Below are 27,822 nucleotides of genomic sequence, written 5' to 3'. Positions count from 1 at the left end.
TGTGGTGTGGGCAGGCATAAGCTACGGACATCGAACACAATTTCATTTTATCAAGGGCAATTTGATTGCACAGAGATACCGTGACGAGATCTTGAGGCCCATTGTGTTGCCAATCATCTACCGCCATCATCTCATGTTTCAGCGTGATAATGCACGTCCCCATGTCACAAGGATCTGTACACAATTCCTGCAAGCTGAAAATGTTCTTCCATGGCCTGCGTACTCTCCAAACTTGTCACCAGTTGAGCATGTTTGGGATGCTCTGGATCAACGTGTACGACAGAGCGTGTTCCAGTTCCCACCAATTTCCAGCAACTTCGCACCCCCATTGAAGAGGAGTGGGACGACATTCTACAGCCCACAGTCAACAGACTGATCAGCCCTATGCGAATGAGAAGTGACGCTCTGCATGAGGCAGTTTGGTGGTCATACCAGATACAGACTTTTTTTAAAGGTATCTGTGACCAACATATGCATATCTGTATTCCCAGTCATGTGAAATCCATAGATTAGGGTCTAATAAATGTATTTCAGTTGACTGATTTTCTTATTTGAACTGGAACTCAGTCAAATCTTTGAAATTGTTGCATGTTGTGTTTATATTTGTGTTCAGTATATTAGCCTACTCACATCATGCAAAGAGAGAATAAAAGGACACACAAACTCTTTTCAGAGCCCTGCAACTGTAGCGATTGCAGAATTACCGAATCCTCTAGGGACTGAAAATTTAAAATATACCAAACATTTTACATTTTCAGTCCCTCCAGGATTCCGTAATTCTGCGATCCCAGGGCATGCAAATTTGACCAGTCACCGCGATATTTCCACATAAAACTGTCAAATCATCACAATTTTGTTGCATAAAACTGACCCATCACCACAGCACAAAGCAAGGGCTTGCCATTTCAACCAATCACTGCACATTATATTATGGTTCATTCAAGCCTCAGGTCAACAAATGTCTTCCCTCTTCAGCACCTTTTTTTGCGACAGATTTTACAAAATCATCTCATATTGCCATGCAAAATGTCAGAATTGCCGCAGCACAATCAAGCATTTTTGTGGCCAAATGTTATAAAAATGTATTCCTGCGAAACCCTGGATGGACTGCATTTGACATTTTAAGCAATTTAGCAGATGGTCTTATACAGAGCGACTAACCATTTGTGCTTTCATCTTAAGATAGCTCGGTGACACAACCACATCACAGTCGTAGTAAGTCCATTTTTCCTCAATTACTGAGGGAGCAGAAAGGAGTCAGGAGGAGATAGCCTTTAATGAGCCATTGTCTTGCTCACGCTTTCTTTTTCTCTTTATTTCTCTCTCGCTCGCTCTCCTTCTGGCATTCATACCGCGGTGCGTGGGCGAGCGAGTGTGCTGTTCCTGATTGCCACCTTTGAAATGGCTCACTTTCAATGGAAATAATTAAGACCGTTACATTTTAACAAGCTAATAAATAGGCCCATACTCAAATGGTGAGAGGGAGGAGGAAAAACACCACGAAACAGTCTTTTTTTTAAGTAGTCATGGCTTTTACATGAGCCATCATTGTTAACCCCCCTCTGTTCGAACTTGACCGGGCCTAAGCAACTAATGTTCAAACTCCAGATTGGGGGAAATAAGGCAACGTTTTAAAGCTCCAGATCTCGCGTGTTGTTACACCAGCTATGATCTAAGTGTATTGATTTCTCAGGATCTCCAGCTGTCCATCGCTTGCTATAAAGTTGCCGTGTATTCGTGTTTTTAGATAAATACTGTGATAAGGATTTTGTATTTATTTCCCAGAATTCCTGCCACCACTTGTTTGGCTGTGGTTTGACTCGATTGGTCTGATGTTCCAGGAAATGCTGTGACAAAAACAAAGAGGAGGCCAATTTGACATGTGGGCCTGCTAATGATGGAGAGGTAGTCTGCGGCAGGCTGAGGGAGAAGTCTGAGGGCTACTTAGTGAAAATCTGTGCAGTATAGACCTAATCACCTGATCACGGTCTGCCTATAGGGAGTGAGGACAGGCCTGGCTAATGTTGTTGTGAATAGAATAAAAGTTATACTTTATTGTCCATTCTCAGTGTCTTGTTGCTGTCAAGCTTCCGAATACTTTAGAATCTTTTCCAAGACATCACTGTGTTGTAAATAGATTCTACATAGAATCTGTAGGCTATGTCACAATTCTTTATGCCAATGGCTTATACACTTGTTGTTCTCTGTTATAGGAGCAACTTCCATCTCCTGAAGAAGAACGAGAAGCTGCTTAGAGAGCTTAAGAACCTCGACTCCAGGCAGTGGTATGTTAGTGGGTCTTCTTCCTCAGACTGTTTTACTTTTAGGGAACAACAAAAATGTTTCCTTATGTTTCTTATATATTTTTTCTTGTTCCTTATCTTTTCTCTCATTTGCCATCTTTTCCTGTAGTCGAGAGACGCACAAAATAGCCGTGTTTTACGTGGCAGAGGGGCAGGAGGACAAGCACTCTATCCTGTGTAATACCAGGGGGAGTCAGGCCTACGAGGACTTTGTCTCTGGGCTGGGCTGGGAGGTAAGACAGACCCCTCTCTCTCCATTACAACCTTTCAGCATCTCTGTACACCGAGTGTACAAAACATTAGGAACACCTTCCTAATATTGAGTTGCACCCCCTTCAATTTGTCGGGTCATGGACTCTACAAGGTGTCGATAGCATTTCACAGGGACACTGGCCCATGTTGACTCCAATGCTTCCCACAGTTGTGTCAAGCTAGCTGGATGTCCTTTGGGTGGTGGACCATTCTTGATACAGGAAACTGTTGAGTGTGAAAAACCCAGCAGTGTTGCAGTTCTTGACATGAACCGGTGCACCTGGCACCTACAGTGTTTTCTCCTGTTTTTTGTAAGAACATAGTATATGGGATTGATTTTAAGAAATGTCGCTTAATTACTTTGATTAATATTATGATGTTTCTATTCCAAGAACAAAGAAACCCTCAAAAAAGAAGAAAGAAATATGGCGCTGTACAACACGACCAGTCGGGAGTAGGCTACAGTACTAAGAGCATAACATTTCCACACCCTAATTGTAGTCTAACCAATACCCAAATGGAGATTCAGTGAAAATAGAAATCTCATTGATTTATCAAGACCAGTCCCCATGCTTGTCTCAGAGCAGCGCTGTCTTTTCCCCCTTCCACTTGCCTCTTCCATTAATTTTGAAAGAGTATTTTCCAGTAAGCATAATCAGTGCTCCCCTTGCGCTGTTCTGGAGCAATAAAGCAGTGATGCAGGGTACCGTACTAAACCACAAATGACTTCTAAGTCCCGCAGCATAATCTAAAACTTTTAGTTGAGCAACCATTGTTCTACCATACCCTGTTCAAAGGCACTTAAATATTTTATCTTGCCCATTCACCCTCTAAATTGCACATGTACATAATCCATTTCTCAATTGTCCCAAGGCTTAAAATTCTTCCTTCACATGTCTCCTCCCCTTCATCTACACTGATTTGAAGTGGATTTAACAGGTGACATCAATAAGGGAGCATAGCTTTCACCTGGATTCACCTGGTCAGTCTATGTCATGGAAAGAGCAGGTTTTCTTAACGTGGTATCCGGGGGGGGGGGTTCGTTCGTACAACACTGAAAACACTTTGATTGCCCACTTCTTGCTTTAGTGCATCTTATGGAAGTTTGATGATCTGTTTTCCTTTATTCCAGGTGAACTTGACCAGTCACTGTGGCTTTATGGGAGGTCTTCAGCGGAACAAGAGCACTGGTCTGACCACGCCTTACTTCGCCACCTCCACCGTTGAGGTCATGTTCCACGTCTCCACGCGGATGCCCCCAGACTCAGACCATTCACTCACCAAAAAGGTCTGTTATGGTGTTCTATGAACGGCAGTTGGTTTTATTGAGATGCACACACTAGGGCTGCGGTCCAAACACTCACCCTCATCCACTTACCCTCCTCTTATGCCATTGGGAGAATCCCTTCATCTTGGAGGGTGGTCCAAATGATTAGCCAAGCAAGGGAAGTTTGCAACGTAAAGCCCTCGTTTTTAGTCGGCTTTGTGAGTGTATAATTATGTTCACTCCGGGGCCTGAAACTCCACGAAATTCAATTCACGACAATTGTACATTAAGAAAAGTCTGCGAAAACTGAAAAACATCATCAATGGAGAAGTCAACACACAAGTGTAAGTAACAACGAATGCAAATAAGTTAGAAATTGTGCTACTAATGCACATGACGGCACAAACACGTCTCGTAAAAAGCAAATATGTTTTTGTTTGGTTATCTTTTGGAAATTGTAGACAAATATTTTTCCCCTCCAAAAGTTCCAGCTAGGCAGGCTAACATACATTAACGTAGCTATCATACATTATGCAAATATTAAGAATGATATATTTAATATAAGTAGACATAATTCTCATAATTGACTGTAGCGCATATAAAGCATATATATATATATATATATATATATATATATATATATATATATATATATATATATATATATATATATATATATATATATATATATATATATATATATATATATGCTATATATATATATATATATATATATATATATATATATATATATGCTATATATATATATGCTATATATATATATATATGCTTTATATATATATATGCTTTATATATATATATGCTTTATATAAGCTACCTCAGGCTGGAAACACAATCATTGCGGGATGAACGAGTGGTGATTTTTTTCGTCCCAAGGGCGGTCCATTTAAAAATAATTTCTTCCTCCCTCGCCCCTTGCCCTGCAAGTGTATACTCGTCAGACGTCATGATACGTCATCAGAAGTGCTGAGGAGATAGGGTGTGTATTTTAAGTGTTTGGACCGCAGCCATGTCTGTCTGTGTCCCTCTCACTCCCTTTCATCCAGTCAGCAGGGGGTGGGTTATTCTGTGTTGCCTTTTTAGATGCTCTCACTGCTCCCCTGCAGAGAGAGAGACCCAATGTCTTCTCTCTCTCTCTCACACCACTCTGTAGTGATTCTCTGTATCCCCCAACTCATACAATGCGGAACAAAAACACACTGACCTTTCTGTTCAGTCCACTACTAAACCATTATATGTCGAGCTCTCTCAGATGGGTCACATTTCTACCTGCAGAGAGCTGTTTTTGTGTGGACTTGAGCCCCACAGAGAAATATGACATGTTTTGCTAATGTAGACGAGAGGAGCTTCAATCTCCCTCCAGCTACCAGGGCAATGGGTTGCTACAGAAGACGAGAGGAGCATCAATCTCCCTCCAGCTACCAGGGCAATGGGTTGCTACAGAAGACGAGAGGAACTTCCATCTCCTTCCAGCTACAGTGGCAATGATGGAGAAAATATATTCTCACCTTAAATGGTTCCCTTTATTCCTCTCTCTCAAGAAGCCCTTTCTTCTTCTATCTCTTCTTTATCTCTCTCACCTCATTCTGCCTCTGTACTTTTTCCCTTTGGAACATGCTAGCATCTCTCTCTCATTCCCTTTGGAACATGCTAGCATCTCTCTCTCATTCCCTTTGGAACATGCTAGCATCTCTCTCTCATTCCCTTTGGAACATGCTAGCATCTCTCTCTCATTCCCTTTGGAACATGCTAGCATCTCTCTCTCATTCCCTTTGGAACATGCTAGCATCTCTCTCTCATTCCCTTTGGAACATGCTAGCATCTCTCTCTCATTCCCTTTGGAACATGCTAGCATCTCTCTCTCATTCCCTTTGGAACATGCTATCATCTCTCTCTCATTCCCTTTGGAACATGCTAGCATCTCTCTCACTTTCCCTTTGGAACATGCTAGCATCTCTCTTTCTCTCTTTCCCCTACCTCTCTCTGTCACTCTTAACCTAAAATAGACGTCACCTCTCCCTTGTTTTTCTCCTCTTCTACAAATATCTGTTTGTCTTGGTATTATTTTTCAGCAGGCAGAAATGTAATTAGAGAACAGAGGGCATTAGCAGTAATGAGTTTGGCTGTGAGGCCGGGGTGGCCGATGATACAGAGGGCCTGTAGCTATAGATCGCCGCGGCGATGCAGAATGAACAATAAAGTATCATTAGAGCTGTCCCCTCACTTCCCCTGGCATACGTCTTCAACAGGGGCGATACACACACACACAGCCCTGACCGGATGCTAAGGTGCTGCTAATACTAATAACATACTCATTAATGAATGCATACAGACAGGAGGGGAATATTGAAAAAGCTGGTTGTGCATGTGTGATGGCCAATAATACACACACACAGTTTCTTAGTAGGCCAATGGCCGCAGTAGTCATTTCGTTGTAACGTTAGTGTAGTAGAGGAGGGTATTGTGATGTGTAGTTGTCTCACCCAGGATCTCTATGGACCCACCTAGCTATCTGAAGATGAATGCATTAACTGTAAGTCGCTCTGGATAAGAGCACCTGATAAATGATACAAATGTAAATGTACCAGAGAAACATTGTGCTGTCTAATGACCAGTAATAAGCAGACGGATCATTAGCTGTGAGTTTTAATTTTCTTCCCCTTGTTCTGCAGTGGCTTGGGTGAGGAGGCTAGAGAGAGGAGGAGGGGTGTCTTTTATCACAGTCTGATTTGAGGGGTTTAATAACAAGAGCTGAAAGGCCACTGATAGCTTACTTGTGATTACTCACTCACACTGCTGATAATGTGAAGTAAAAGGCATCCAATCCATCAGATAACCTCTAAGATATCACATTTTATTTGTCACATACACATGGTTAGCAGATGTTAATGCGAGTGTAGCGAAATGCTTGTGCTTCTGTTTCCGACAGTGCAGTAAAATCTAACAAGTAATCTAACAGTTCCCCAAGAACTACCTAATACACACATCTAAAGGGTGAATGAGAATATGTACATATATGGATGAGCGATGGCCGAGCGGCATAGGCAAGGTGCAATAGATGGTAAAAAATACAGTATATACGTAATATATTAGTAATCTAAGGTATGTAAACATTATTTAGGTGACATTGTTTAAAGGGACTCATGATCCATTTGTTAAAGTGGCCAGTGATTGGGTCTCCATGTAGGCAGCAGCCTCTGGGTTAGTGATTGCTGTTTAGCAGTCTGGTGGCCTTGAGATAGGTGTTCTTCAGTCTATCGGTCCCAGCTTTGATGCACCTGTACTGACCTCGCCTTCTGGTTGTTAGCAGTGTGAACAGGCAGTGGCTCAGGTGGTTGTTGTCTTTGATTGATTGAAAGCAAAAAAGATCAATCAAATGAATTTATAAAGCCGTTCTTACATCAGCTGATGTCAGAGTGCTGTACAGAAACCCAGCCTACAACCCCAAACAGCAAGCAATGCAGGTGTAGAAGCACCTTTCCTGTGACATCGGGTGCTATAGGTGTCATGGAGGGTAGGTAGTTTGCCCCCGGTGATGCGTTGTGCAGACTGCACCACCCTCCGGAGAGCCTTGCAGTTGAGGGTGGTGCAGTTGCCATACCAGGCTGTGATGCAGCCCGACAGGATGCTCTCGATTGTGCATCCTAGTCAGGGTTTTGGGTGACAAGTCAAATTTCTTCAGCCTCCTGAGGTTGAAGAGGCACTGTTGCGCTTTCTTCACCACACTGTTTGTGTGGGTGGACCATTTCAGATTGTCCTTGATGTATACGGAGAGGAACTTCAAACATTCTCCACTGCTGTCCCTTCTATGTGGATAGGGGGGTGCTCCCTCTGCTGTTTCCTGAAGTCCACGATCATCTCCTTTGTTTTGTTGACTTTTGGAGAAAGAGTTTGTTTTCCTGACACCACACTCCGAGTTCCCTCACCTCCTCCCTGTAGGATGTCTTGTCGTTGTTGGTGATCAAGCCCTCTACTGTTGTGTCTTCTGCAAACTTGATGATTGACCTGGAGGTGTGCATGGTGACGCAGTCGTGGGTGAACAGGGAGTACAGGAGGGGGCTGAGCATGCACCCTTGTGGGGCTCCGGTGTTGAGGGTCATTGAGGTGGAAATGTTGTTTCCTACCTTCACCACCTGGGTGCGGCCCGTCAAAGTCCAGGACCCAATTGGACAGGGTGGGGTTGAGGCCCAGGGCCTCCAGCTTGATGATTAGCTTGGAGGGTACTATGGTGTTGAATGCTGAGCTGTAGTCAATGAACAGCATTCTTACATAGGTATTCATCTTGTCCAGATGGGATAGGGCAGTGTGCAGTGTGATGGCGATTGCATCGTCTGTGGACCTGTTAGGCGGTATGCAAGTTGAAGTGGGTCCAGGGTGGCCGGTGAGGTGATATGATCATTGACTATGACAGAAGTGAGTGCTACGGGTGGTAGTCATTTAGTTCAGTTATCTATGCCTTCTTGGGTACAGGAACAATGGTGGCCATCTTGAAGCATGTGGGGACAGCAGACTGGGATGGGGAACGATTGAATATGTTTGTAAACACACCAGCCAGCTGGTCTACTGAGGACACAGCTAGGGATGCCGTCTGGGTCAGCAACCTTGCGAGGGTTAACACGTTTAAATGTTTTACTCACATCGGCCACGGAGAAGGGGGGGCGGGGCACAGTTCTTGTTAGCGGGCCGCGACGGTCTCACTATATTATCCTCAAAGCGGGCAAAGCAGGTGTTTAGTTTGTCTGGAAGCGTGACATCGGTGTCCGTGACGTGGGTGGTTTTCTTTTTGAAGTGTGATTTCCTGTAGACCCTGCCACATACGTCTTGTGTCTGGGCCGTTGAATTGTGACTCCACTTTGTCCTTGTCCCGCCATTTCTCTTGTTTGAATGCCTTGCGGAGGGAATAACTACACTGTTTACATTCAGCCATATTCCCAGACCTCTTTCCATGGTAAAATGCGGTGGTTTACGCTTTCAGTTTTACGCGAATGCCGCCATACATCCACAGTTTCTGGTTAGAGTAGGTTTTAATAGTCACAGTGGGTACAACAACACCAATGCACGTCTTTATAAATTCACTCACCGAATCAGCATATACAGTGGGGCAAAAAAGTATTTAGTCAGCCACCAATTGTGCAAGTTCTCCCACTTAATTACATGCCTCTCTCATCTTTTTTTCATCATAGGTACACTTCAACTATGACAGACAAAATGAGAAAATATATCCAGAAAATCACATTGTAGGATTTGTTATGAATATATTTGCAAATTATGGTGGAAAATAAGTATTTGGTCAATAACAAAAGTTTATCTCAATACTTTGTTATATACCCTTTGTTGGCAATGACAGAGGTCAAACGTTTTCTGTAAGTCTTCACAAGGTTTTCACACACTGTTGCTGGTATTTTGGCCCATTCCTCCATGCAGATCTCCTCTAGAGCTGTGATGTTTTGGGGCTGTTGCTGGGCAACACGGACTTCCAACTCCCTCCAAAGATTTTCTATAGGGTTGAGATCTGGAGACTGGCTAGGCCACTCCAGGACCTTGAAATGCTTCTTACGAAGCCACTCCTTCATTGCCCGGGTGGTGTGTTTGGGATCATTGTCATGCTGAAAGACCCAGCCATGTTTCATCTTCAATGCCCTTGCTGATGGAAGGAGGTTTTCACTCAAAATCTCACGATACATGGCCCCATTCATACTTTCCTTTACACGGATCAGTCATCCTGGTCCCTTTGCAGAAAAACAGCCCCAAAGCATGATGTTTCCACCCCCATGCTTCACAGTAGCTTAAAACTTTCCAGGGACTTCACAGTAGAACTCAGCATTCTTTGTCCTCCAAACACGACGAGTTGAGTTTTTACCAAAAAGTTCTATTTTGGTTTCATCTGACCATATGACATTCTCCCAATCTTCTTCTGGATCATCCAAATGCTCTCTAGCAAACTTCAGACGGGCCTGGACATGTACTGGCTTAAGCAGGGGGACACGTCTGGCACTGCAGGATTTGAGTCCCTGGCGGCGTAGTGTGTTACTGATGGTAGGCTTTGTTATTTTGGTCCCAGCTCTCTGCAGGTCATTCACTAGGTCCCCCCGTGTGGTTCTGGGATTTTTTGCTCACCGTTCTTGTGATCATTTTGACCCCACGGGGTGAGATCTTGCGTGGAGCCCCAGATCGAGGGAGATTATCAGTGGTCTTGTATGTCTTCTATTTCCTAATAATTGCTCCCACAGTTGATTTCTTCAAACCAAGCTGCTTACCTATTGCAGATTCAGTCTTCCCAGCCTGGTGCAGGTCTACAATTTTGTTTCTGGTGTCCTTTGACAGCTCTTTGGTCTTGGCCATAGTGGAGTTTGGAGTGTGACTGTTTGAGGTTGTGGACAGGTGTCTTTTATACTGATAACAAGTTCAAACAGGTGCCATTAATACAGGTAATGAAGGTAATGAGTGGAGGACAGAGGAGCCTCTTAAAGAAGAAGTTACAGGTCTGTGAGAGACAGAAATCTTGCTTGTTTGTAGGTGACCAAATACATTGCCAACAAAGGGTATATAACAAAGTATTGAGATAAACGTTTGTTATTGACCAAATACTTATTTTCCACAATAATTTGCAAATAAATTCATTAACAATCCTAAAATGTGATTTTCTGGATTTCTTTTCTCATTTGTCTGTCATAGTTGAAGTGTACCTATGATGAAAATTACAGGCCTCATCTTTGTAAGTGGGAGAACTTGCACAATTGGTGGCTGACTAACTACTTTTTTTCCCCCACTGTAGGTCAAAGTTATTCCCTGAGGCTGACCGGAACATATCCCAGTTCGCGTGATCAAAACAATCTTGAAGCGTGGATTCCGATTGGTCAGACCAATCACTGGTACATCCTGTTTGAGTTTCTGCCTATAAGATGGTAGGAGCAAGATGGCGTTGTGGTCGGATTTGCCGAAGGGAGGGCAGGGGAAGGCTTTGTATGCATCGCGGAATTTAAGAGTAGCAGTGGTCGAGAGTATCACCACGCGTAGTGCAATCAAAATGCTGATAGAATTTAGCTTGCCTTGTTCTCAAATTTGCTTTGTTAAAATCCCCAGCTACAATAAATGCAGCCTCAAGATATATGGTTTCCAGTTTACATAGAGTCCAGTGAAGTTCCTTTAGGGCCCGCTTGGTGTCTGCTTGAGGAAGAATGTACACAGCTTTGACGATAACTGACGAGAATTCTCTTGGAAGGTAATATTGCCAGCATTTGATTGTGAGGAATTCTAAGTCGGGTGAGTAAAAGGACTTGAGTTCCTGTATGTTGTTATGATTACACCATGAGTCGGTAATCATGAAGCATACACCCCCGCCCGTCCTTTTCTCAGAGAGGTGTTTATCTCCATTGGTGTGATGCATGGAGAAGCCCGGGATATCATATCCCGAGTGAGCCATGTTTCCGTGAAACAGAGAATGTTACGATCTCTGATGTCTCTCTGGAAGGCAACCCTTGCTCAAATTTCATCTGCCTTGTTGTCAAGATACTGAACATTGGTGAGTAATATACTCGGGAGCGGTGGCCGATGTGCACGTTTACAGAGCCTGACCAGGAGGCCGCTCTGTCTGCCCCTTCTGCGGCGCCATTGTCTCGGGTCAGCTTTTGGGAATTAGATCCATTGTCCTGAGTGGTGGTCCGAACAGAGGATCCGCATCGGGAAAGTCGTATTCCTGGTCATAATGTTGGTAAGTTGACGTTGCTCTTATATCCAATAGTTCTTCCCGGCTGTATGTAATTAGACTTAAAACTTGTTTGGGATAGGGGGCAGCATTTTCACTTTTGGATGAATAGCGTGCCCAGAGTGAACTGCCTCCTACTCAGTCACAGATGCTAATATATGCATATTATTATTTGTATCGGATAGACAACACTCTGGAGTTTCTAAAACTGTTTGAATGATGTCTGTGAGTATAACAGAACTCATATGGCAGGAAAAAAAATGAGAAAAAATCCAAACAGGAAGTGGGAAATCTGAGGTTTGTAGTTTTTGAACTCACCCCTATCGAATTCACAGTGGGATATGGGTTATTTTGCACTTCCTAAGGCTTCCACTAGATGTCAACCATCTTTAGAACATTGTTTCAGGCTGCTCATGTGAAGGGGGGCTGGATGGGAGCTGTTTGACTAAGGGGTCTGCCTACAGCCTCGTTCTCAGTCACGCGCCTTCACTTGAGGTAGCTCTCGTTCTATTGCTTTTCTACAGACAATGGAATTCTCCGGTTGGAACATTATTGAACTTTTATGATAAAAACATCCTAAAGATTGATTCTATACTTAGTTTGACCTGTAATATAACTTTTTGAATGTTTCGTCCGAATGGACCAGATCGCGCTTTTGGATTTGTTTACCAAACGCCCTAACAAAAGAAGCTATTGGACATAAATGGACATAAATGATGGGCATTATCGAACAAAACGAGCATTTTTCGTGGAACTGCGATTCCTGGGAGTGCATTCTGATGAAGATGATCAAAAGTAAGTGAATATTTAAAATGCTCTTTATGAATAATGTTGACTACACAACATGGCGGATATTTCTCTGGCTGGTTTGGGCTCTGAGCGCCATTCTCAGATGATGCTTTTTCCATAAAGTTTTTTCAAAGATCTGACACAGCGGTTACATTAAGGAGAAGTGTATCTAAAGTTCCATGTATAATAGTTATATTTTCATCAACATTTATTATGAGTATTTCTGTGAATTCATGTGGCTCTCTGCAATATCACTGCATGTTTTGGAACTACTGAACATAACACGCCAATGTAAAATAAGATTTTTGTTGATTTTGTATTTGGCGCCCTGCAGTTTCATTGGCTGTCCGCTAGCGGAACCCCAGTCCTGGACAGGTTAAGATTTCCTGGGGAAACAATGTAAGAAATAATACATTTAAAAAAACAAATACTGCATAGTTTCATAAGGATTTGAATTGAGGCGACCATCTCTGTCGGTGTAAGATGGAAAAAAAAATCAAGCCCCCGTATTTCATATAACCGTCTCCTATCTCATGACTGAAATCACTCATCCAGCCCTCCAGCCCACCGAAAGGCCTTTCTGTCTTCATGTTCAGCATCTGCGCTCACCACTCTGCTCATAACTCATTGCTACAATTTAGGTGTGTATGTATAGCAACAAAGTGATGTTTGTGCGTGCGGGTGGTGGTGGCCCCCCCAAACCCCCTTGTTCATCCCAAATTACACCCTATACCCTATATAGAGCACTACCTTTGACCAGAGCTCAGTAGTGCACTATATAGAGAACAGGGTGCCATTTGGGACTCGTCACCTGGAGCATTGCTCCCGCTCCCCCTTCACCCGGTGGTCCGCGCTGCACATGGCCATAATGTAGCCAAATTAGATCTGGCCGTCGCTGTCCCCCTGGTTAAACTCCTACCATGACTTCTCAGCAGCTGATTGGATTTGGAGAGGCTGGAGGAGACGCTATCCAACAGAGCGATCTGCAGATAGACACTAAACCATGTTAACCAGACACTAAAGCGTGTCAGCTCAGCCAGCGAGGGCGGCCAGCAGGCACACACACATAGGGAAGCACGCGCACACACATTGTCACACTCAAACACACACACCCTGCATATTTATTTGTTTGTTGTTTTCTCCATCTCCCCTCAGCACACCTCGTAACAGACAGTGACAGGCGTACTGAAGGTTGAAAGCTGAGAATACGTACACTCCCTCTGGGTCTTATGGACCAATGATTTATGAATGAGGGCTGCTGATGTGAAATGTTAAAGGAAAGATGGCTCAAGCAGCAGCTAGCCACTATCTGCTCGGCAATGGATGAGGATTAGATTTTGTGACTGGCTGGGAGGAAAGAATAATAGTTTCCTATTGGTTGAGAGTGGAGGATGAGAACGAGGTGCTATTTTTGTAATTTAACCTTAACTAGGCAAGTCAGATAAGTACAAATCCTTATTTACAATGGTGGCCTACCAGAAGGCAAAAGCCCTCCTGCGGGCACTGGGGCTGGGATTAAAAAATATAGGTCAAAACACACATCACAACAAGAGGGACAACACTACATAAAGAGAAACCTAAGACGACAACATAGCAAGGCAGCAACACATGACAACACAGCATGGTAGCAACACAACATGGCAGCAGCACAACATGGTAGCAGCACAAAACATGGTACAAACATTATTGCGCGCAGAGAACAGCACAAAGGGCAAGAAGGTAGAGACAACAATACCTCACACGAAGCAGCCACAACTGTCAGTAAAAGTGTCCATGACCGAGTTTTTGGGTAACGAGATGTAGATAAAACGCTCCAGTTTGAGTTTTTTTCTAGCAGCTCGTTCCAGTTGCTAGCTGCAGCGAACTGAAAAGAATAGCAGCACAACATTGCTTAGAATCAAGGGCAATGGTGACATCATTTAGGACCTTTAAGTTTGCAGTGACACATCCATAACCTGAGCGGAAACCAGATTGCATACCCAAGAGAATACTATAGACATCAAGAAAGCCAGTCCGTTGATTATTGATACATTTTTTTCAACACTTCTGATAAACAGGGCAAAATAGAAATGGGCCTATAACCCTTTAAATAAAATGCTACTTTTCAAGCAATGGGAACCTCCCCAGAGAGGAGAGAGAGGTGAAAAAGGTTAGAGCTTGACTTGGCAATATAGGGGCAGCAACCTGTTGAGTGTAGGGGGCAGTATTTATGTTTGGATGAAAAACATACCCAAATGAAACTGCCTTTCTCAGGCCCAGAATCTAGAATATGCATATAATATTATAATATTGTCAGATTAGGATAGAAAACACTCTAAAGTTTCCAGAACTGTCAAAATATTGTCTGTGAGTATAACAGAACTGATATTGCAGGCGAAAACCTGAGAAAAATCCAACCCGGAAGTGCTGTTTTTCCTGAAAGCTCTCTGTTCCATAGCCTGCCTTCGCTCCATTTAAAGGGATATCAACTAGATTCCTTTTCCTATGGCTTCCCCATGGTGTGAACAGTCTTTAGACATAGATTCAGGCTTTTATTTTGAAAAATGAGCGAGAAAGATCATGACCAATCTACTTGGCTGCTAGCTGTTTGTAATGTTTTGTCTTTACATAAACGCTTGGTATGCTTTCGCCTAAATGCTTTTTTGAAATCTGACACGCCAGCTGGATTAACAACAAGCTACGCTGTGTTTTGCTATATTGCACTTGTGATTTCATGAAAATTGAATATTTTTAGTAATTTAATTTGAATTTGGCGCTCTGCAATTCTGAGGATGTTGACGAAAATTATCCTGGTAACGGGATGGGTGCATCAAGAAGTTAAAGAAGAAAGGGTCTAAACCATCTGAACCAGGTGTTATGGGGGGTTATGTTTAAGGATCTCCTTTAGCACTTCAGACTCAGTGACGACCTGCAGGGAGAAACTTTGTAGCGGGACAGGGGAAAAAGAGGGAGAATCATCGGGGATAGTCGCATTAGGAGGGGTGGGAGATGAGGAAATGTTGGACGGGCAAGGAGGCATGACTGAGTCAAGTAGGAATCCTGACTTAATGAAGTGGTGATTAAAGAGCTCAGCCATGTGCTCCTTGTCAGTAACAACCACATCATCAACGGAAGGTTGCAAGTTCAAATCCCCGAGCTGACAAGGTACAAATCTGTCGTTCTGCCCCTGAACAGGCAGGTAACCCACTGTTCCTAGGCCGTCATTGAAAATAAGAATTTGTTCTTAACTGACTTGCCTAGTTAAATAAAGGTTAAAAAAAGCTGCTGTGAGTAGGAGAGTTTATTCTCCATGTTTTTAACTGTTTTCCAGAACTTCTTGGGGTTAGACCCACAGAGAGAGAACTGCTTCTAAAGTAACTAACTTTGGCCTTCCGGATAGCCTAAGAGCACTTTTTTCTTATTTGCCTGAACGATAGTCAACCTGAGTATGCATGCGCAGAGCGGTTTACCAAATGGAATTCTCTATACAGGCCATGGTCGTGTTCACTATGGCACACAACGGGAAAAGTAAATTAGTTTTTTTATTTATTAGACAAGTCCAGGTAGTCCCTCCTGCTTTGAGAAAGTTTTCTCCAGTTTTGCACGTAATGAACACGACCCAGGCCAGGACAGTGTGACGTGGCCTTTGTGGGACTGCCTGTGACAGCCTGGATCTCTATGGCCCTCGGAGTGATTGAGTGAACATGTGAAGATGGAGAGAACATTAGAAAGATGGAGTGAGTGTGAGAAGATGGATGAGTGCTGTGGTCTGAGGCGGCGTGTTGCGGTGGTGGCTCCTCTCGCCTGTCACTCTTCAAGGTTAATGACACGGTGCTGGATGGCCCTGGATGGAGTAGTCCTAGACAGCCAACTCGTGCTACCTGCCCCACACAGGACACAGTGACAGTGTTAGATGGTTGATTGGAGAAGTCCTAGTTCTGGTATAGGATCAGTTTTTCTTTTTAGATCACAATGACAAAGATTATATGAATGGGGAGAACTGATCCCAGATCAGCACTCCTACTCTGAGACTCTTTTTTTTCATACAGGCCTGAGTTTTGACAGTGAATTTCCATCAGGGACACCAAGCTCAAGGCTCTCACTTAAAGTAACTGCCCAATGAATATCTCACTTTTTAAAAGTTCATATTCTGTTACTTATATCTAAATACATTTGTTGAGGACACCCCTTCAAATGAGTGGATCCAGCTATTTCAGTCACACCCATTGCTGACAGGTGTAAAAAATCGAGCACACAACCATGCAATCTCCATAGACAAACATTGGCAGTAGAATGGCTTTACTGAAGAGCTCAGTGACTTTTAACGTGCCACTGTCATAGGATGCCACTCTTCCAACAAGTCAGTTCATCAAATTTCTTCCCTGCTAGAGCTGCCCCGGTCAACTGTAAGTGCTGTTATTTTGAAGTGGAAATGTCTAGGAGCAACAACGGCTCAGCCAAAAAGTTTGCCCGTGGACAAAGCCAGGTCCATACAGAAATGGTTTGCCAAGATCGGTGTGGAAGAACTTGACTGGCCTGCACAGAGCCCTGACCTCAACCCCATCGAACACCTTTGGGATGAATTGGAATGCCGACTGCGAGCCAGGTCTAATCGCCTAACGTCAGTACCCGACCTCACTAATGCGCTTGTGACTGAATGGAAGCAAGTCCCTGCAGCAATGTTCTAACATCTAGTGGAATGCCTTCCCGGTAGAGTGGAGGCTGTTATAGCAGTAAAGGGGGGGATCAACTCCACATTAATGCCCATAATTTTAGAATGAGGTGTTCAACGAGCAGCTGTCCACATACTTTTGGTCATGTAGATTATTTGTGGCCAAAGCATAAATTGGAGAAGAAACACGTCAAAAACCCCACCTCAAACGTGTATCTCAAATAGACAGTTTCAGAAATGTTTGCTATTTCCTCATAGAACATGTCATCTCCCTGAGGAGGATGAGCTGGCCAATCAGCAGTGTAGAGGAGGATGAGCTGACCAATCACTGGTCTACTTACATACTTTTAATGACCACGCCCACACCATTCTGTTGTGGTGTACGCCAACACCATTCCAACACAGAAAATATGCTTTTTAACATGCATAATAAAAAAAAATTGGAAAGGAAAACTATTGCAGTCATATTGTTAGTAATTATGTCATATTTCATAGAAATCTGGAAACATTTAATGTGTGACTGTTTAATCATCCTCTGCCATGTGAATGAATAACATGAACTTGAATTTTTAAACACAATAAAAAAATCCATGTTGACTACTGGACAGGGACACTCACCTTCTTGCTCTTTCCTCCTCTCCCCTCCCACCTCCTCTCCTCCCTCACCTCTGTCCCTCTAGCTAAGGCATCTTGGGAATGACGAGGTGCACATTGTGTGGTCTGAGCACTCACGGGACTACAGGAGAGGCATCATCCCTACGGAGTTTGGAGACGTCCTCATCATCATCTACCCCATGAAGAACCACATGTACAGCATCCAGATCCTCAAGAAGCCAGAGGTGGGTTCACACACAAAAAAAACAGTTTTACATCGGTTTTAATCATCACGTTGACATTAAGGTATCCTAGATTCCATTTCCTGCCATTGTTGCCTTCAGCAAGGCACTTAGTCCTAACTCCTAAACTGCACTAGGGGCACCGCACCGTGGCTGACCCTGGCTTCCAATCCCTCGGGATATTTTTGTGAGTTTATTAAAAGCTAAAAAAAAACATTTCTGTGTTTTGAAAAATTACAATTGACAATATCACAGCTATCCCTGCTGCAGTGTTATATTTTAATATATAAATAAATCAAAACAAATGTCTCGTGGTACTCCTGCTTCCTGCTCAGTTATGTCCGGCCTAATCAGATCAACAGGATTCTTAGAATTAAATTGCAGTATGGATATGGCTAGAAGATGGGTCTGTCCCTTCAGAGTCTGGGGAAATGTGGAAAGATGGCCAGATAAGGACAGAAAAGAGGTCTGGCTTTTATGAAAGTCAATTATGGCACTGAAACAATAATGGTTTTGTTATTTTATAAAATTAACTAATGTTGCATTGAACATTGCATTCTCTGGGATCTGATAGACGAAAATCACTTGTCACTGTTATAGTTTTATAAAGTTTCTTATTGTTATGGCATTATCTAATCAATAGTAAATTACAGAGTTTTTTTTCGCTCTCCTCCCTCCCCCCTATCTCTCCTCTCCTTTACTCTACCCCCTCTCTCCCTCTAGGTACCATTTTTTGGGCCCCTGTTCGATGGAGCCATAGTGGATGAGAAGATCCTTCCCACCATGGTCCGGGCCACGGCTCTCAACGCCAGCAGGGCTCTTAAATCCCTCATCCCCCTTTACCAGAACTTGTATCCTTCTCCATCTTTCCATCTCCCTGCCAGGGCCTGGCAGCACTCTCCAAACCACAGCCCTATCCAGCACCCTGCCTGTAGGGGAAAGATAAAGCCACAACACACTCGCTAACTGATCTGTTATGCCTCTCCTCACCTATGGCCATGGCTGTCACGTTAATTGTTATTTTGCACTATCAAGGGAGATTACTGGAAGTGTGTGTGCGTGTGCGTCACCTTGCTGTGGAGACAGTGGAAGGCATGAAGAATTCATCCGGCTATAGCTCCTGTTGTGTTGACTTGCTCCTTTTCTGTTCTGAGGAGTGTGATAGATTGCCACACAGACCAGCTCCTCACTGCACTGCAGGCTCACAAGGCATAATGGTAGAACGGCGTCCTTCTCGCTCGATAATTATCGATGTCTCATCCCCTCCGGTACTCATTTTCTCAACATGTAGAGCATCTCATTCTGCTCGGTGCAAGAGGTGACCGCATTTTTCTCCAGCAGAGAAACGGTGATCATTGCCCATCGTCTCCTCACAGTGATTCAGAGCGATTTGCTTCAGTAGCGATTAATCTCTCACCTCACTTGGGTGACTCACACCACCGCCAATAGCATGGCTTTTGAGCTCTGTCTAGCACTAATGTTGATAATTTTGAATAGCAAAATAATTTTGGGGGGGATTAAGTAGCTTTATTTTTGCCAAATTGTTTCAATATTGTCCAATGATAATAATGCTGTTTGTAACGATGTTACAAAATGAACATAATGTTAATATGAATGTTAATGATTCAGTATTTTATGCCTGGAGTCAGTAGAAAAACCATCCATCAGTTTCTATGCCATGTAGAAATCAAATCTGTACAAAAGCACCACTTTTCCCTGTTGTCCAGATTTCTTCGAGCTAATGATTTGTAATTTCACCTATACTTTTCTCCCCATTTCAGTCATTATTATTTTATATCTTCCTGGAAAGTGTGACTCTGGCAACCACTCAAGCTCACATGCTCCAAATCCCCACCTCTAAATTCTCTATCTAACCTTAAAATACTCTATCAACCCTCTAACCCCTGTTTAAAAAAAAATATATTTAATAATGCTCGAAAACAAAGCAAAATCTAGGGGGGTGAAAAGCGATTCTCATCTGCCATGTCCAATCTCGTGTGTGTGTGTGTGTGTGTGTGTGTGTGTGTGTGTGTGTGTGTGTGTGTGTGTGTGTGTGTGTGTGTGCGTGTGCGTGCGCGTGCGTGTGTGTGTGCGTGCGCACAGCGCGGAGCACAGCATGGTTCGATACCGGACTGAGCTATTGATTGGCGTGAGTTGCACCGGTCGATGGGCCTGACAGCCAGAATTACAGTAATCTGTCAATATCGACTGATGTCTTTCCAGACTCCATCTTTCTCTATCTGCCTCTCCGTCTCCATCCCCCTCTCCTTTTGTTTGTTTGTTTCTTTTCCTTCTCTTTTCTTTTCTTTTACTTCAGAAATAGAGAAGTCTTGTCTCGTCTTCCAGCTGGCAGCTAATTGAAGTCTCTTTAAGGAATGATTCATAGAAATGTTTTAAGCCATGCATGGGTCCGTGCGTGTTAAAGGAGAAGATCATTATTTTACAACTTGATGGTAGATGGTTCCTCACCCTGAATACAGTCTATGGGCCGGGAGAAACTGTAATTCATGGTTCAGTGTTCTTTAAACAGCCATTACAAACTTAGATTTTTATAAACAAAAAATATTTCACCTTTTCACCTGGCCAAGATAGAGCAAAGCAGTGCAACACAAACAACACAGAGTTACACATGGATAAACAAACGTACAGTCAACAACACAATAGAAAACTCTGTATACAGTGTATGCACATGTAGTAAGATTAGGGAGGGAAGGAAATAAATAGGCCATAGAGGTGAAATAATTACAATTTAGCAATTAAACACTGGAGTGATAGATGTGATGAAGATGAATATTCAAGTAGAGATACTGGGATGCAAAAATACTGGGGTGCAAAAAAATAAATAACTAGGGGGATGAGGTTGTTGGGTGGGCTATTTACAGATGGGCTATGTGCAAATGCAATGATCGGTAAGCTGCTCTGACATCTGATGCTTAAAGTTAGTGAGGGAGTATTTATGCTGCAGTAGTTTGTGTCGGGGGGCTAGGGTTAGTTTGATATATCTGAAGTACTTCTCCTGTCTTATCAGGTGTCCTGTGTGAATTTAAGTATGCTCTTTCTCATTCTCCCTCTCTTTCTTTCTCTCTCTCGGAGGACCTGAGCCCTAGGACCATGCCTCAGGACTACCTGGCATGATGACTCCTTGCTGACCCCAGTCCACCTGGCCGTGCTGCTGCTCCAGTTTCAACTGTTCTGCCTGTGATTATTATTATTTGACCATGCTGGTCATTTATGAACATTTGAACATCTTGGCCATGTTCTGTTATAATCTCCACCCAGCACAGTTTGAACAGGACTGGCCACCCCTCGTAGCCTGGTTCCTCTCTTGGTTTCTTCCTAGGTTTTGGCCTTTCTAGGGAGTTTTTCCTAGCCACCGTGCTTCTACACCTGCATTGCTTGCTGTTTGGGGTTTTAGGCTGGGTTTCTGTACAGCACTTTGAGATATCAGCTGATGTACGAAGGGCTATATAAATACATTTGATTTGATATAAGTCTCCAGCTTCAGCGATTTTTGCAATTTGTTCCAGTCATTGTCAGCAGAGAACTGTAAGGAAAGGCGGCCAAAGGAGGAATTGGCTTTGGGGGTGACCAGTGAAATATACCTGCTGAAGCGCGTGCTACGGGTGGGTGCTGCTATGGTGACCAGTGAGCTGAGATAAGGCGGGGCTTTACCTAGCAAAGACTTATAGATGACCTGGAGCCAATGGGTATGGCGACGAGTATGAAGCGAGGTCCAGCCAATGAGAGCATACAGGTTGCAGTGGTCGGTAGTATATGGGGCTTTGGTGACAAAACGGATGGCACTGTGTTCGACTACATCCAATTTGCTGAGTAGAGTGTTGGAGGCTATTTTGTAAATGGCATCGCCGAAGTCAAGGATTGGTAGGATAGTCAGTTTTACAAGGGTATGTTTGGCAGCATGAGTGAAGGATGCTTTGTTGCGAAATGGGAAGCCGATTATAGATTTAATTTTGGATTGGAGATGCTTAATGTGAGTCTGGAAGGAGAGTTTACAGTCTAACCAGACGCCTAGGTATTTGTAGTTGCCCACATATTCTAAGTCATAACCGTCCAGAGTCGTGATGCTTGACGGGCAGGCGGGTGCAGGCAGCGATCGGTTGAAGAGCATGCATTTAGTTTTGCTTGCTTTTAAGAGCAGTTGGAGGACACAGATGGAGTGTTGTATGGCATTGAAGCTCGTCTGGGGGTTTGTTAACACAGTGTCCAAAGAAGGGCCAGAAGTATACAGAATGGTATCGTCTGCGTAGAGGTGGATCAGAGAATCACCAGCAGCGAGTGCGACATCATTGATGTATTTATAGAAAAGAGACGGCCCGAGAATTTAACCCTGTGGCACACCCATAGAGACTGCCAGAGGTCCGGAAAACAGGCCCTCCGATTTCACACACTGAACTCTATCTGAGAAGTAGTTGGCGAACCAGGCGAGGCAGTCATTTGAGAAATCAAGGCTGTTGAGTCTGCCGATAAGAATGCGGTGATTGACAGAGTCGAAAGCCTTGTCCAGATCGATGAATATGGCTGCACAGTATTAAATAAAATTAAAAGGTTATTAATAAATTAATAAAGGTAAATAATTGTCTTTTATCGACACTGAGCGGTACCTAACTTCAGCTAACTTTAGCCACAGCCAGCTAAAAATCTATGGAAGTGATGGGGACATGTTTAATAAAAATGTCAACATCATCTGAAATCAGCTCCATATTTAGTTTGATGTTACTTAAATGCCTACATCAGTTCCGTAGATGTTTAGCTAGCGGTGGCTAAAGTTAGCTGAAGTTACCATGTATAGGTTTTACCTGGCCTATAGACTATTTTCATCTAACATTAAGTTGTAAAAGGAAGCTGTTCTCTAAATGCCTTTTAGCAAGCGCTGCAGCAGAAGGAATTGAGCTGTCCCAGAGGACCAGCAACACTAAGACACTGAGCGGTACCTAGTTACCTATTGATAGCGCAGCAGAGCACAGCCGTGTGTGTGTGTGTGTGTGTGTGTGGTTACGTGTTGATAGAGCACCTCCGACAGCTCGTAATTGTACACAGAACAATGTGAACAAACAGCATTATTGATTATTATAATTGTAATGCATTATTAGTGAAATCCACTGGATGAAACAATTTCCTGTCTTCCTCTAAGGATGATGGGTTATTTCCTATGTTCTGCTGATTTAGTTCTTGGGAAGCTATTGTACAGTTTACCTATAAAGTATTGATAAAATTACATATTGAATCCCTATTTATTAGATGTATTGGTCTCTGTGAGTGGACTTATATCAGGTAGTTCTTGCCTAGAGAGAACTGTTAAATCAGGTCAAACTGCTGGAGTCAGTCAACAGTTACAGCAGCAAACTGGAGCGTGTGGAGAGGGAGTGACGTAGGTCAGTTCCCTCACAATTCCCCTGGAGCAGCTAATTGAGCCTCATCATAAAGTAGAAGAACACTAGGGCCTTTCTCTCTTCCAGAGTCTGCCTGCCTTCCCGCCTACCTGCCTAACTACCTACCTGCCTAACTACCTACCTACCTGCCTACCTAACTACCTGCCTACCTGCCTGCCTACCTAACTACCTGCCTGCCTGCCTACCTAGCCACCACCCCTGTACCTCTCTCTCTTTCCACCCCTGTATCTCTATCCCTCTATCTCCGTCCGCCATCCACCATACCTCTTTCTCTCTCTCTCTTTGTCCACCGACCACCCTGTATCTTTCTCTCTCTCTGTCCACCATCCACCCTGTACCTCTCTCTTTCTCTCTCTTTGTCCACCATCCATGAGCCTACCAGACAAGCTAAGTGCCTTTTTATGCTCACTTCGAGGCAAGCAACACTAAAGCATGCATGAGAGCAGCTGCTGTTCCGGACGACTGTGATCACGCTCTCCGTAGCCGATGTGAGCAAGACCTTTAAACACAAGGCCGCGGGGCCAGACTGATTACCAGGAAGTGTACTCACAGCATGCGTGGATCAACTGGCAGGTGTCTTCACTGACATTTTCAACCTCTCCCTGGCCGAGTCTGTAATACCTACATGTTTCATGCAGACCACCATAGTCCCTGTGCCCAAGAAAGCAAAAGTAACCTGCCTAAATGACTACTGCCCTGTAGCACTCACGCCGGTAGACATGAAGTGCTTTGAAAGGCTGGTCATGACCCACATCAAAACCCTAGACCCACTCCAATTCGCATACCGCCCAAACCGATGACGCAATCTCAATCACACTCCACACTGCCCTTTTCCACCTGGACAAGAGGCGCACTTGTGTAAGAATACTGTTAATTGACTACAGCTCAGCGTTCAACACCATAGTGCCCACGAAGCTCATCACTGCTAAGGACCCTGGGACTAAACACCACCTTCTGCAACTGGATCCTGGACTTCATGAAGGGCCGCCCCAGGTGGTAAGTGTAGGCAACAACACATGTGCCACGCTGATCCTCAACACTGGGGCCCCTCTGGGGTGCGTGCTTAGTCCCATCCTGTACTCCCTCTTCCCCCATTACTGCGTGGCCAAACAACTCCAACACCATCATTAAGTTTGCTGACAACACAACCGTGGTAGGCCTGATCACCAACAACGATGAGACATACTATAGGGAGGTCAGAGACCTGGCAGTGTGGTGCCAGGCTAGCAACCTCTCCCTCAATGTGAGCAAGACAAAGGAGCTGATCGTGGACTACAGGAGAAGGAGGGCCAAACAGGCTCCCATTAACATCTTCGAGGCTGTACTGGATGTTAAACAAACTATCATGGTCCAAACACACCAAGACATTCGTGAAGAGGGCACGACACCACCTTTTCCCCATCAGGAGACTGAAAAGAATTGGCATGGGTCCCCAGATCCTCAAAAAGTTCTACAGCTCCACCATCGAGAGCATCCTGACCGGTTGCATCACCGTCTGGTATGGCAACTGCTCGGCATCCGACCGTAAGGTGTACTACAGAGGGTAGTTTGGACGGCCCAGTATATCACTAGGACCAAGCTTCCTGTCATCCAGGACCTACAGGACAAGAAAAAGTAAGGGAACCCTTTGGATTTACCTGGATTTCTGCTAAATTGGTCATAAAATGTGATCTGATCTTCATCTAAGTCACAACAATATACAAACAGTCTGCTTAAACTAATAACACACAAACAATTATATGTTTTCATGTACACCGTTTAAATATTCACAGTGTAGGGTGGGAAAAGTATGTGTTGGTTGACCCTCCTTTGGTAGCAATAAACTCCACCAAATGTTTTCTGTAGTTGCAGATCAGACCTGCACAACGGTCAGGAGGAATTTTGGACCATTCGTCTTTACAAAGCGGTTTCAGTTCAGTGATATTCGTAGCATGTCTGGTGTGAACCGCTCTCGAGGTCATGCCACAGCATTTTAAATCGGGTTAAGGTCAGGACTTTGACTAGGCCACTCCAGAAGGCATATTTTCTTCTGTTGAAGCCATTCTGTTGTTGATTTCTGTGTTTTGGGTCGTTGTCCTGTTGCATCACCCAACTTCTGACGAGCTTCAATTGGCAGATAGATAGCCTTACATTCTCCTGCAAAATGTCTTGATAAACTTGTGAATTTATTTTTCTGTCTGATAGCAGGCTGTCCAGGCCCTGAGGCAGCAAATCAGCCCCAAACCATAATGCTCCCTCCACCATTCTTTACAGTTATGAGGTTTTGATGTTGGTGTGTTGTGCCTTTTTTCTTTCTTGCCGCTGTATATACTAGGCGGTGTCAGAGAAAGGCCCAAAAAATTGTCAGACTCCACTCACCCAAGTCATAGACTGTTCTCTCTGCTATAGCACGACAAGCGTTAAGTCTAGGTCCAAAAAGCTCCTTAAAACAGCTTCGACACCCAAGCCATAAGACTGCTGAACAATTAATCCAATGACCACCCGGACTCGTTACATTGATATCCCCCCCTTTGTTCGTACACTGCTGCTACTCGTTGTTTTATTATCTATGTATAGTCACTTTACCCCTACCTACAAGTTACCTCAACTAACTTGTACCCCCCACACATTGACTCCGTACCGGTAGCCCCTGTAAATAGCCTCATTATTATTATTTTATTTTGGTTTATTTTTTACTTTAGTTTATTATTTTCTTACCTCTATTTCTTGAATTGCATTGATGGTTAAGGTCTACCTGTTGTATTCGGCGCATGTGACAAATCAAATTTGTCACTCTCTGTCCACCATCCAGCCTGTACCTCTCTCTCTCTGTCCACCATCCAGCCTGTGCCTCTCTCTTTGTCCACCATCCACCCTGTACCTCTCTCTCTGTCCACCATCCAGCCTGTGCCTCTCTCTTTGTCCACCATCCACCCTGTACCTCTCTCTCTGTCCACCATCCACCCTGTACTTCTCTCTCTGTCTACCATCCAGCCTGTACCTCTCTCTCTGTCCACCATCCAGCCTGTACCTCTCTCTTTGTCCACCATCCACCCTGTACCTCTCTCTCTGTCCACCATCCAGCCTGTACCTCTCTCTCTGTCCACCATCCAGCCTGTACCTCTCTCTCTGTCCACCATCCAGCCTGTACCTCTCTCTCTGTCCACCATCCAGCCTGTACCTCTCTCTCTCTGTCCACCATCCAGCCTGTACCTCTCTCTCTGTCCACCATCCACCCTGTATCTCTCTCTCTCTACCATCCACCCTGTATCTCTCTCTCTGTCCACCATCCACCCTGTATCTCTCTCTCTCTCTGTCCACCATCCACCCTGTATCTCTCTCTCTCTCTCTGTCCACCATCCACCCTGTATCTCTCTCTCTCTGTCCACCATCCACCCTGTATCTCTCTCTCTACCATCCACCCTGTACCTCTCTCTCTGTCCACCATCCACCCTGTACCTCTCTCTCTGTCCACCATATACTTAGTGTGGAGAATAGAGGTACAGGGTGGATGGTGGACAGAGAGAGCGGTACAGGGTGGATGGTACCTCTCTCTCTGTCCACCATCCAGCCTGTACCTCTGTGTCGCTCGCTCTCTCACTCTCGCTGTCTGTGCAACATCCACCCTGTACCGACACCTCTGACCACCATCCACCCCTGTACATCTCTCCTCTCCTCCTGCACGTGCCTGCCGACCCCTCTCTTCTCCTCACTAAATATATCGTCCTGGCCCAGGTGCTTGACCATCTGCCTCCTTCACTCACCGATTCCTCATTTTCCATGACTGTCAAACCTCTTTCTCTCTCTCTGCCCACCATCCACCCTGTACCTCTTTCCCTCAGTCTACCATCCACCCTGTACCTCTCTCTCTGTCTACCATCCACCCTGTACCTCTCTCTCTGTCTACCATCCACCCTGTACCTCTCTCTCTGTCTACCATCCACCCTGTACCTCTCTCTCTGTCTACCATCCACCCTGTACCTCTCTCTCTGTCTACCATCCACCCTGTACCTCTTTCCCTCAGTCTACCATCCACCCTGTATTTCTCTCTCTTTCTGTGTCTCTGTCTATCTCTCTTTTCAATGTGCTTTATTGGCATGTGCAAAAAGTTTACATTGCCAAAGCAAGTGAAATAGATAATAAACTATATAAAATTAACAGTAAACATTACACTCACAAAAGTTCCAAAGTAACAATGTGCAAATAGTTATAGATAAAAAATGTTAAATGAATAAACATAAATATGAGTTGTATTTACAGTGGTGTTTGTTCTTCACTGGTTGCCCTTTTCTTGTGGCAACAGGTCACAAATATTGCTGCTGTGATGGCACACTGGTATGTCACCCAATAGATATGGGAGTTTATCAAAATTTGATTTGTTTTCGATTTTTTTTGTGGGTCTGTGTAAGGAAAATACAGTGCATTTGGAAAGTATTCAGACCCCTTGACTTATTCCACATGTTACGTTACAGCCTTATTCTAAAATTGATAAAATAGCTTTTTTTCCTCATCAAGCTACACACAATACATCATTCTGACAGTAAAAACAGGTTTTTGAAGTTATATTTTAAAAAATAACTAACATTTACATACGTTTTCAGACCCTTT

At 44.0% G+C, this 27,822-nt stretch overlaps 1 protein-coding gene across 1 annotated transcript in view; it reads left to right on the top strand.

Moving 5' to 3' along the window:
• The window catches only part of LOC135525698 (ral GTPase-activating protein subunit alpha-1-like), a 118,371-nt gene that overhangs the window by 65,903 nt on the left and 24,646 nt on the right, over positions 1 to 27,822 (top strand). The window contains 5 exon segments of the mRNA XM_064953487.1: positions 2,214 to 2,285; positions 2,413 to 2,536; positions 3,688 to 3,843; positions 17,669 to 17,827; positions 18,548 to 18,675. Of these exon segments, the coding sequence (XP_064809559.1) occupies positions 2,214 to 2,285; positions 2,413 to 2,536; positions 3,688 to 3,843; positions 17,669 to 17,827; positions 18,548 to 18,675 (639 nt within the window).

The sequence above is a fragment of the Oncorhynchus masou genome, chromosome 32, assembly GCF_036934945.1.
Source record: "Oncorhynchus masou masou isolate Uvic2021 chromosome 32, UVic_Omas_1.1, whole genome shotgun sequence".
NCBI classification, from domain to species: domain Eukaryota; kingdom Metazoa; phylum Chordata; class Actinopteri; order Salmoniformes; family Salmonidae; genus Oncorhynchus; species Oncorhynchus masou.
This window is presented reverse-complemented; position numbering and strand designations above follow the sequence as displayed.